Source organism: Alosa alosa, chromosome 6, assembly GCF_017589495.1.
Source record: "Alosa alosa isolate M-15738 ecotype Scorff River chromosome 6, AALO_Geno_1.1, whole genome shotgun sequence".
Taxonomy (NCBI): domain Eukaryota; kingdom Metazoa; phylum Chordata; class Actinopteri; order Clupeiformes; family Clupeidae; genus Alosa; species Alosa alosa.
In genome coordinates, this window is record NC_063194.1 from 23,321,517 (window position 1) to 23,333,594 (window position 12,078).

Consider the following 12,078-nt stretch of genomic DNA (forward strand, 5'->3'; position numbering starts at 1 on the left):
TTTTGGCTTTTATCTCTGCTCTGATGCACACAGACAGAATCTCTCTCCCTCTCTCTCTTTCTCTCTCTTCTCTCACTCTGGACACACACACACACACACACACACACACACTCTTGCTTATAGCCGCTCAGCAAAAAGACCGAAAAAGACATTGTTTTCAATTTCTTCTCTCTCGCTTTCATTCACTCTGTATACTCTCTTGGACTGACTGCAGATAGCTCTTTGGAGACATAAAGAAATGCATATAGGGACAGACAGAGAGAGAGAGAGAAGGAGAGAGAGAGGGAGTGAGAGCAGAAGAAATGCTGGCAGACAGAGCCTGCGTGGACACACGGGGGCTACAGCGGGAGCCAGAGAGGAGGAGAGGAGAGGAGTGCAGCGCACTGAGCACTGACGACGAACGACAAAAGCAGCCAGCCCGTGCGTGAGGACAGCAGAGATCAGAGGGGGGACAGAGCGAGAGAGAGAGTAATAGAGCACACAGCCGGTGCTGCCGCTTCTGTCGTTTTGCTGTTTTCTCTCTCCCCCTCTCTTTTTTTTTTCCAATCCTCGGAAGAGGAGAGGATTGCTGGGGTGAGAGTGTGCGCACACGTCGACGAAGGACAACTCCAAGCAGGAGGAGGAGGAGGGGATGGAGGAGGGCTGAAAACAGACAGGGGAGGAGCAAAAACCCTTTGATGGACAGACAGGAGAGGAGAGGAGGAGCACAACGAAGGCAAGTTGATGAATGCGATTTGGAGAGACTGATATTTTTTAGAGGGGAAGGCAAGAGGAGTAAAAGCAACAAAGGAGTAAAAGGGAAATTATTAGAATTGGGAGAGAGATAGAGAGAGAAAGAGCAACATGCATGCTGGAGTGAGAGAGAGATAGAGAGAGAAAGAGAGAGAAAGAGCAACATGCATGCTGGAGTGAGAGAGAGATAGAGAGGGAGCGAAAGAAAAAGCAAGAGGCTGTGAGAGGGAGAGTGTGTGTGTGTGTGTGTGAAAGAGGGAGAGAGAGAGCAAGAAAGAGAGAGAGAGGGGGGGAGAGACGAGACGGTGACAGAGCAAGAGCAAGACCAGCGGATACGTGCGTGTCAGAGCAGATTTCACATCAGCGGTGGTCAGTTTTCCCTGGGGCGAGGGAGAAGTGTGTAAAGCGTGCAAGACGAAAGTGTCGTGGTGTGTGTGTGTGTGCACTGTGTGTCTGTGTATGTGAGAGCTCCTCTCTGCCTGTATCCTTCTCTAGCCTGCTTGTGCTGGTGCATCTACGTGCGTGTATGTGTGTGTCTTTGTGTGTGTGTGTGTGTGTGCCTATGTGTCACACGCAAGTAAACTAGTCCTTTAGCTGCACCAGGAGAGCACAGCGCTCATCACAACGGACACCGACTCAGCCCTCGGCAAAAGTGTCTGACGAGTGGAAAAATAACAAGAAGAAATAAATAGACAGCAACAAGCAAGAAGACTGTTTGAAAAAAAAAAAAAAAAAAAAAAAAAAAGAAAAGAAAACAAGAGAAAAACAAAACAGGACAGCTGACGACCGAGAGCTAGGAGGAAAAAATGGCAGGGAGTTGGAAGGTATGAGGGAGACAGAGAGAAGCAAACGCAAGCCTCGCCTGACGAAGAGCATTAGTGATGCGTGGATGCGTAGGTTAGTGGTCTGCATGGAAACAGCAGGTCCCAGAGTTCCTGGGTCAGTTGTGTTTTGGGAGAGAGTGGGCTCCTGCTAAGCATCTCCGAGGAGCGCTGGAGAGGAGAGGCACAGCTTCCACAACGCAGCCATCACACACGGCACTCGTGAGCAGCCACTCTTCCAAGTTAGTCTGGATTCCATAACTCTTGCTTATTTTCTTATTCACCATTCCGAATTCGAGCTGTTCCTTTCATCTGTTCTTTTTTCTGCAGCTTGTTCTTTCTACCCACTTGTTCTCTCATTCCACACTCTTAACAGATACATATTTCCTCTTTTTTTGCAAAAGCCAGCCACTCTTTCTTTCTCTCCCTTCCTCCGTCTTTCTTGGTGTTACTGCTTAGGCAAGAGTTTGGACTGGCAGTAGGTCTGCTGGTGTTCTGGCATGGGCAATGTGGAAATGAGAAAAAAGGGAAAAAGCCAGAAAGAGCAACATGTAACTGGGAAAATGACTGGAAGTGGACTTCAATCATGACAATGTGTGCTTCTGAACAGACACTGAGACATTTAGAATAGCACCGAAAGTTTGTTTGACCACACGCATGTGCATTTGAGGGGCCCTGTATACTGCCGTGGTCTCATCTGTTAGCCCTTTTATTCAGCGAGCTTGTGGTGGATTACTGGACCCTGGACCTTCGTCTGTTTCTCACGGAGCCCCATGTGGGCCCCAGCCCTGGCGACCTGGCTGGGAGATGAAGCCTACCCCTTCCCCCATCCTCTTCCTCCTCACCACCCTGCCGCAGTAGGAGCTGCGTGGGCATCCATGGCTCTTGAGGCCCGTTGCCTGAGAGCCTCGTCCCCATCCCTGCCGGCCTCGACTTCCTCCTCCGCCTCCCGGAGGGCACGGCAGCACTCCCGCAGGCTCGGAGGAAGAGCCCGAGGAGGCAGCGCGAGAGGAGCGGGCGGCGCCCTGTCCAAGCTAAGTACCGCCTTGCTGGCCAGGACTCGTCTGCACGGCCTGCGGCACGTGCTGTGGCCGCGGGCCGGCTCAGCGGTTCGGCGCGCCCTCTGGCTCCTGGCCCTGTGTACGTCGTTGGGCCTGCTGGTCTCCTGGTCATCCAACCGCCTGCTCCACTGGCTGTCCTTCCCCACGTACACACGCGTCCACTCCGAGTGGGCTCGTGAGCTGCCCTTCCCCACCGTCACCGTGTGTAACAACAACCCTGTGCGCCTGCTCAAGCTCACCAAGAGCGACTTGTACTTCGCCGGACACTGGCTGGGCCTTCTGCTGGCCAACCGGACGGCGCGGCCCTTCGTGCTGGACCTACTGGCTGAGGACCGCCGCGCCTGGTTCAGCAAGCTGTCAGACTTTCGCCTTTTCCTGCCCCCGCGGCACTTTGAGGGAACCAACCTGGAGTTCATGGACCGGCTGAGCCACCAGTTGGAGGACATGTTGCTGTCCTGCAAGTACCGCGGCGAACCGTGTGGTGCCCACAACTTCACCACCGTGAGTCCCACTTTTAACCAATCCCCCACCCCCACACACATACACCTCTCTTTCCCCCCTGGCTGCTATGAGAGTCTGCCAAGCTATGGGCACACTTGGCTGTCTCTCATTGGCACTGCTAAGTCATTCTCTCGCTCTTCCTCTCCTCTATCTCTCCTCCTCTCTCTATGTTTACAACGATGTCTCTGTGTCTCTTGAATTTATTATGTTTTGGTAACTGCCTCTGTCATCTAACTCAAGGTGGAATTAGATTAAAGGTGTAGGTTTTTGAACGTTGTTCAGGTTGTTGAACGTTTTGAACGAAGTTCCGCAACAATTGAAGGTTCTAAAATTCTATGTTGAATTCAGTGAACCCAGATATTCTTTAGAATGTTAATTTCCCAACATACTCCTTTAAGGGTTAATTAACACAGAGTGAAATTAGATCCTCCTCATGATCCACGTCTCCATTTGTACTCCTATCAAGCTCCGGGAGCATTTCTCTTCCACACAAGTAGGCATGTGTAATCTGTCTGGACTAGATGTGTTATTTAAATGAGCTGACATGTTCTACTTAAAGCACATCCCCACCTGTTCTCTCCCTGTATGGCACCCTGTGTGTGACACCGCTGGCACCTTTAAAACTAGCTCAGTTTCTCCTGACCTCCATCTTCCTATTCAAACTATAGGTAGGGCGGCTCAGGAGGGAGAAGATGTGTACCTCAACCTGAAGAATGCTTGTTTGAGCCAAGCTCCTCCTGACCCTGTCAAGGGGGTCCTTGAGCAAGACATTGAACCCCAAAACCGCTCCCAAATTGTGCAGGTTGGCACCTTGCATGGCAGCCTTTGCCATCAATATGTGAATGGATGAATGTGAGGTATTATTCTGTAAGGCACCATAAGTGCTTGAAGGAGTAGAAGAGCTCTTTGTAAATGGAGTTCAAAGAGCTCTGCCAGCTCTCTCCCACTGTGCACACAGTTGTTCTCCTGCTCTATTTTATAAGTTAAGCACAGTGAGGTTTTCAGACCCAGACTCAGATCCAGAGCCAACTTCAACCAGCCTCTGATTTAAATCCTGTCGGAAATATACCTTGTTTGCAGTTCATTTCAGTTCGACTTGGACCTATTGCTCGGAGCGGTCTGTGGAGACCTTGAGGATATTGACTGGTATAGTTTGTGGCTGGATTAGACATCTGAGGGTCAGGCTACAGGGTTGTTTACCTTGAGAGATAAGAGATGTTTGTGTATATTAACAGTACTCTTTTTACACAATCTAATACACGTAAAGACTGGCACACATACATATGCATTTTAAAGGTTCTATGTGAGTTCTATATGAGTTCTCTTGGAAGCACTATCATCTCTGCCCATACTAACCATAGTGGGTATCTGGGCAACGTGCAGAACATTGCCGTTTTTGACACTACATCAAAACGGTTATTTCTTCACATTCTGTTGCTATCTCTAGGTCCTCTTTGAACATTTCTAACTAAAAATATGACACAAAGCCCCTTTGAGCACTGGTTGTGTGTCTGTGCAATCCTCTCACGGCTCCTTTTGGAGAGCACCTTCACACACAGCTAATTGCCTATCATAGCTCCTCTTAATCATAATGACGTCCTATCCTATTTCCCATTCCCAGAGCATAATTGTCTGTTGGCTGTTTTGTAATCGTCCATTTTCATGAGTCCAGCCTCCCAGTAAACACTGATCGGTTTCCTCCATTGACTCTGATTGTTTTGTTTTCTAGAACTTGCCACAGAGAGTCAACCCTGTTCAGAATTCAATGTTTGAAACGTGCCGAGAAAGTATTATCCATCCCTTGTGATGGTGGTTTTGATTATGCAGAGAGAATCTCGCTTCCTACTTCTCACATTATTTGCAGCCTTTATCCTACAGGTCATTTAGCTTGAGGTCTACTTGAGAGCAGTGCATGCCAAAGAGCTGTCTGTGTTTCAAAGAAGAGAAGAGTTCTCTCGTGACATTGCACAAGTACACAGGAAGGTCACAGTTTGCATTGGCCAAGACAAAGACTTCTCATGCTGTGCTATGCCTTTACTGTGCGAGTTGTTATATTGTTATATTGGATCTTGTGTGTGTGTGTGTGTGTGTGTGTGTGGGGGGGTAGCTCTCTGCCCACATACAGGGGATATATTTCTATTTCTTTACAGGACTCTGTCATTCGCCTCTATTACTATTACTCATATTCTGTAATAATAGCTTGTGGGCTTGCAGTATTTTCCTTTTGCCGTATTTTCCTTTCTGCATTGATGCTATGATGGCTCTCGTTCATCTTTGGGGTCCAGCGGCTAAGAAACCATTTCGATAACTTGGTAGGCCCACCTTTCCTTTTCTTGAGGACTTTACAGGTGCTGAAATGCTCATGTATCAAAAATCTTTTTTGAGAATTTTTCACACCTTAAGTGAACCCAGATGTGTGTTTAAGGAGATTTACAGAGCTACATTTCTTTGTGGATATTGTAGTCACCTGTGATAAAATCATGTGAATTAACCTAGCCACACATACAAGAACTAGCATGTCCTTATGTCCTTACTTTAACAAATACCAAATACCCTGACAATATAACCTCTCACACCCAACCTCCCCTCCATACGCGGTCCGGTAACATATATCTGTGTAGTTACTCGCTCCAGTGACATATATCTGTGTTCATGCACGCTCAGGTTTTTTTTTTTTAAAGCTCCCAAACGCACTATTCTTACTAGAAATGTTGTGTGCAATCGAGGATACAGATGCAGGCTTTAAAGTTGTGCCTGAAAGTTGGTAAATATATCACCATGGAGCCCACACTGACTAGCAGAAGTAATGAGGACGGACACAGGGTCCCTCCATGAGAGCCTCTGGGAGTCGGCAGGGGGGCTTGAGATAGGGGAAGGGGTGGGTGTGCATGATGTCTGAAGCCCTGCCAAGACCAAAGCTCCCGTCCCTGGGCTTATTTGGGTCTTGCTTGAGGGGTCTCTGGAGAGTGGAACAGTGGTTGCTGTGGCAGATGTTTTTCCCCTGGTTACATGAGAACAAAACAAAACAGAACAAAAAAGAGTTTGTTCACTGAATGTGAAACACTCTCTGCTGGGCATATTTTTTTCTTTCATATGAAGGCCTGTGAAATGAAGGTGAAATCTATTTAAATCTCAAGATGTTTAGGTAAGTACCCATGTGTAGGTATGAATAATGTCTGTAGTTGATTTTTGACCTTGACTATGTGAGTTTGTGTCAGTGTTTGTATTTTGTGTTGTTTGTGTGTGTATGCTAGAGCATCAAAACAAAGTCCAATCACACCCCAGCGGCGATTACTCCAAAGCTGCCTGAGCCCACTCAGCCTGTCACTCAGACATGGGCAATCAAGCATGCCACCATGGCAGAGTGAGTCTCACCTCCACAACCGACCTGCCACACTCAATCCCCCTCCATTTCATCACTGCAGTCCCCCGCCTAACATCCTGTGGTGTCTGGGCATCAGCCCCTTAGCTCTGAGGAGATAAGAGAGAGCCACTCCTGAAGTGACACCACCTCCGGTCTGCACAGGTCACAAGATCGAATGTGGCCTAACAAATAAACAAATAGATAAATATAGATGTAGATAAAATTATATGGATAGAAAGATAGATAGATAGATAGATAGATAGATAGATAGATAGATAGATAGATAAATAGATAGATAGATAGATAGATAGATAACAGACACATTAATCTAAATGTAAAGTTAAATAAAAAGAAGGTGATGGCAGAAGGGCAGAAATGCTACCCTTTACTGAAGCAGTGTTGCCCACAAATCATTTATTATATCATATATCATAATTATCATTATCAGACATGTTCTTCTGGCTTTAATAGACCCCCTGCCCTGCCTACTAGTTTCCTTTTGGTTAATATTTTGTACAAAATTGTAAAATTGCTTGATACCAGCTGGGTACTGGTAGTCACAATTTACAAACAAACTTTGTACTTAAATGGGTAATGCTTATTTGCATAATGGTTCAGCACAGGTGAGATCAGATGAAGATATGACACCTATGCAAATTTCAATGTTAGCTCAGGGCTGGCTATTTGGATAATCAAGTCTATCCAGAGAGGAGGATTGGCTGGTTAGATTTAGCCTGGCTACTCATGCATTGCAGAGTGATTTTTATGGACTATTAGTCTCATATAAGTCATGATTCACAATACATCAGCCGGGTTGATGCTGGGGGATGCTGGAGTGAGTTACCCTGGAAAATGGAAAGTGAAAAGGGCTGTGGTCTCTCCTCCTTTTGTAGTTTCACACATATTGGTCCCCCACATTTAACCAGTATTGTGTTTGATTTTATATGACTGTGAAGATTCTAAGCTGTAGTATATTGCACATCAACAGTATAAATCTGAACAGATGATGACTTAAACACTGAGCAACATTAGAAGACAGAAGATAATGAGAAAGTACAGACACCAGGGGTGAGATATGATAGCCAACAGTGTTTGATTTAGCCAATTCTAGTGTTGTATGAGGACATCTGGTATCAGGCAGCTGAGAAATCACTGAGTATTTTCAGACAGAGATCTGCGATGAAGGGTGTGTTTCTTTTGTGAAGGTCAGGCCTAGACTGTCCCACCATATCTCAGCCATGGTGACAGGACAGGCTAACCTGTTCTGGAGCTTGACAGAGTGCTCTTCTTGAAAGCACTGTCTGCCTCAGCGCAAGCGACAGGTTGAAACAGAATTTAAACAAATGCGGCGTGATAGGTTCCATATCGCACATTTTCGAGGTGCCCTCTCTCATTTTTAGGAGACTTTTTCGACAGTGCATCGCTCTCACTGTTGTCACATCCCAGTCACTTCCATAGCTTCTGTCTGCTATGTCATAAAACATTGGGACAAAAATAAAGTATGCCTCTGTAATCCTTCATCTGGGTTTGTTTCAAAGGCTTTGCTCCGACTGCGAAACGCACCAAGCAGCCAAAGCTTTTTCAGTGCTGTTTCTGCTGCCTTGCTGAGTGGATTGCATGAGGCTTTACAGGGGATATTAAAATTAGCGATATCAGCTACGACATGCAGGCTTATCTTACTTGCATGAATACTGCTAGCCTTTTTAAAGCAATTTATTCAAAATATAATTTCTAAAAGAAGATGTAGACAGGTAAGCACAGTGTGGCAGTTATGTCTCAACAAACTGTAAAACGGATGGATGCTGTTGCTGTTTTCGGGGAGAGCTCTGCAGGGGGTGCAAACAGGGATAGATTAGTGGCAGGACGCTCGCCATGCGCGGCTGTTGGGACATATGGCTCAGTATGAGTCCTGGCTCTCCTGTTGGGTGAGTCTCTGTGGTTGTTGTTGTTGTTGATTTCCGAAGTCCTTTGGCAGGAGGGAGTGACTGTGTTTGCTTGGCCTTGGATGTCTCTGCGTTGGAGTTGATCTCACATTTCCCCTGTGGTCCTCTTTGATGACTCAAGCGAGGTATATGAGCCTGCTCGGTCAGGTGTCGTGACAGATGGACAGCATCAGAGTCTGTTTTTTGGGGTATCATTCTGGCCACCACTCTGCACCATAATGCATGTGATAAAAAGCAACTTGAGTGTGAAGTGCTTCTCTTTTTGAGTCCACAGTTTTGTGAGTCAGAGAGGTTTCAAAATGTTTTCACATACACATGAAAGGCTACAATATCCTCCTCTCTTGTGGTTGTATGCCAGTAAATATGCAGTCCATTTTACGTGCATTATGATGGGGTTAGGGCAAAAGCCATACAGGCTGCACTGGCTTGTCTTTGCTAATTTCATTAGCAAATCGTCACATCACAAGCTAGTCTACTCCCTCAGGCCTTTGCGCACTAGCCGTGCATTCAGAGTAGGCTGAGGAAGTACTATACTCAAAGACAATGCCGCAGGGTTTTAGTGTGTGTGTGTGTGTGTGTGTGTGTGTGTTTTCCATCTGACAAAGGTGGGTTGGGACAAGCTCAACAGTGCAGAATATGCTTTGAACTGCTGCATAACAATGAGGAGAGAACAGGAAGGAAGGTGGAGCCAAAACAGAAGTCAAGTGTGGAAGGAAGTTGTGTGTGTGTGTGTGTGTGTGTGTGTGTGTGTGTGTGTGTGTGTCTGTGTGTGTCTGTGAGTGCATGTGTGCATGCGTATTTGCGTGTTTATACTGTATGTGTGTGTCTCCATTAAGTGGTCCAAAGGGGTTAATAGGGCCTGTAGCACTGACTGAAGCTGCAAAGCTGGCTCTCCAGTAAACAGTCAATACACCGACACTATCAGTTTTCGATCAATAACTCCATACAAGCTGGGCTCAGCTTGACATAGTCCCATCATGCTGTGTGTGTGTGTGTGTGTGTGCGTGTGCGCGCGCGCGTGTGTGTGTGTGTATCCATCCAACACAGCAACCTTTGCTCACCGATCACTTACATACATCTGACTAACAAGCAACTGTCATTAGGCTGCACAAACCTTTTGAAGATTAAATACAGATAGCACCAATAACCTTGAGTGGGCTTTCCGAGTCGTTTCCCAGGGGCAGCACAAATCCATTCACAGTCGAATGGAGAGAACCAGAGTAAATAGGAGACCATTATGTCTTTCAAGTCCTTTGTGGAATAATACTGTTTTTAGGAGACAATCGGGTCTATAGAGATGCAACCCAACATAGACTTTATTGATCAGAGTCAAGCAAACAACTGAAATTGGCAGAGCTACAAACAGGTAGTGATGTGGGCTGTGTGATGATGTACAGATAACAATGGCTTTTTTGGAAAATAGTATACTTTGTGTGTGTGTGTGTGTGTGTGTGTGTGTCCTTTAGTGTCATTAATGCTGACGTTGCATTGATTTTTTTCTTCATCGTGACTCATTTATCCCTGATTGCACTTGATAGCACTGCGGTGGCTTTTGCCAATAATTAATTTGACTAAGATGGTGTTCTAACTTTAGTGCCTGGTGGGAGTGTTGTTTCAGTTTGTGGATTAAAACAAAATGACATGTGTACATTGATTCCTCTTAACTCCTCTCCTCTGTGCATCACAATGAGGAGAGCTCAGTCTGTAAATACCAGATTTTTCCATTTTCATTCTATTCTATTCTATTCGATTCTATTCTGTCTGTTTAATTCTATTCTGTTTGTCGAATCTGTCATCCTTGTCCTAGATTGTGTCTTTCACCAGTCCTTGTCATCTTCCTCCATGTTTTTTGGCCTCTTGCCAGCGTGAAACACATATTTCCAGTGTTTTGACTGGTGAGATTCTCCCTCTCCCTTTGATCTCCTCGGGATGTTATCAACGCATATTCTTCTCCCTGCATTTCCTGCCCTCTCTTCCACAGTGCACCACAAAGTGCTCTGTGCCGGGCCTGTTGATCTCATTACATGGCCATACCTTTTTAATTCTCTGGCTGCAGTTAAAGTTCATGCCCGCATTAAAAACGATCTGGCCCACAGCATCACTCTCTGTGCCATCGCTGCAGCTGATACACCTCCTGATGTGCCTCTCATTCCTGTGCATAGAAATGAAGAGGTACTGCTCAATTTCTACCCAGTTTCGAAGCAGTCAAGATGCTGTGCATATCTGGTCTACTGTGGACACCCAGCACTGGGCCTCTGTGGACCTCTGTCAGATTCCATGGAGGCTTTGGTAATTTTCCAGTCTTAGCTGAGCAGGCAGAATAAGTTAAATTGAAGGTCGCGGTATGTAAATCTACAGTGCAGGAAGATAATGATTATCTAGTGATCTGCCATACATCACAAGTACTTCAATTTCACATTGTTAACAGAGACAATATTAAACAGGCAAAGCAGATGCACACTACTGTGGTCTCATACAGTACACATCGATAACAAGCATAAAACATTCATATGAAGGTATTGCTGGAATGGCGCAGAAATTAAAGGCCTACATTTGTATAGTCTCTCTCTCTCTCTCTCTCTCTCTCTCTGTCTCTCTCTTTCTCTGTCTAGTATTCTCTGCTATGGGGAATTGAGATCTCCTCAGTGCCAAGAGCTGGCGCTCATGTGCCCGACACACACATAACACACACACACACACACACACACACACACACACACACACACACACACACACACACACACACACACACACACACACACAACACAACACACCACACCACAACCACAACACAACACAACACAACACACCACACCACAACACAACACAACACAACACAACACAACACAACACAACACAACAACACAACACAAACACACACACACACACATGCATAAACTGAGCTGCCGTGCCAAAAGCCGAGTCACACGCCTCCGCATCTCCCTCTGCCTCTCTCTCTGTGTTTCTCCTCGCCATGTTCCTTTTGAGATGTCTGTGTCCCTGCCGCCGCTCACACAACTGCACCACCGAGTGAGAATGCTCACTTTGATTTGAGTCGAGATGTCATTACACCAACACTCTGACACGCTGCATACATGTGCTCCGACTAATACAGCCGCAGCGAAAAAAGGCGTCTTCTTTTGACTGATCCCAGACCAGCTTTTCTAGCTGATTACAGACCAGCTTTCTCCCTCTGTCAGATCTCGTTATTTGAGAGTAGTGGAAATATTTGTTTGCTTCCTGGTTCATAAGTGGTCAGAAGGAGATGTATAATACTGCTATCTACTTAGGTCAATGTCAGTACTCAAGCACTAATAAAACAGCACTTGTTTAATTATCATTCACTGTTGTAGAGGCAATCATTGCATGTTAATGGACAAGCAATTATCAAGATAATTAGTTTTCTGCACTGTCGCTATGACGATGTTGTTAAGGGCATATATTCACAATACTAAGGGTGCATAAAAACAACCACATCGGAATAGGAATTTTTCTTTCCTCGAAACCTTAGAAGTTTTATTGGTTTCATTGGAGCTTCAGAAGATTGATTGCCACCAGGGCATTAAAGATCATGTCCACTGTATACAGTAGTTGGATGATTGATTGCCACCAGGGCATTCGAGATCATGTCCACTGTATAGTTGTTGATGATTTTG

General features: G+C 45.8%; 1 protein-coding gene across 5 annotated transcripts in view; it reads left to right on the plus strand.

The window, feature by feature from the left end:
• Positions 1 to 12,078, plus strand: part of asic2 (acid-sensing (proton-gated) ion channel 2) — a 393,440-nt gene that overhangs the window by 219,239 nt on the left and 162,123 nt on the right. For 2 of the 5 annotated variants that reach the window (XM_048245323.1, XM_048245324.1), the window contains exon 1: positions 1,158 to 3,115. The exons of the other annotated variants lie outside the window; for them this stretch is intronic. In XM_048245323.1, coding sequence (XP_048101280.1) covers positions 2,327 to 3,115 — 789 coding nt within the window. In that variant the 5' untranslated portion in view covers positions 1,158 to 2,326. Of the gene's footprint in view, positions 1 to 1,157; positions 3,116 to 12,078 lie in introns of those variants that run through there. 5 annotated transcript variants of the gene reach the window in all.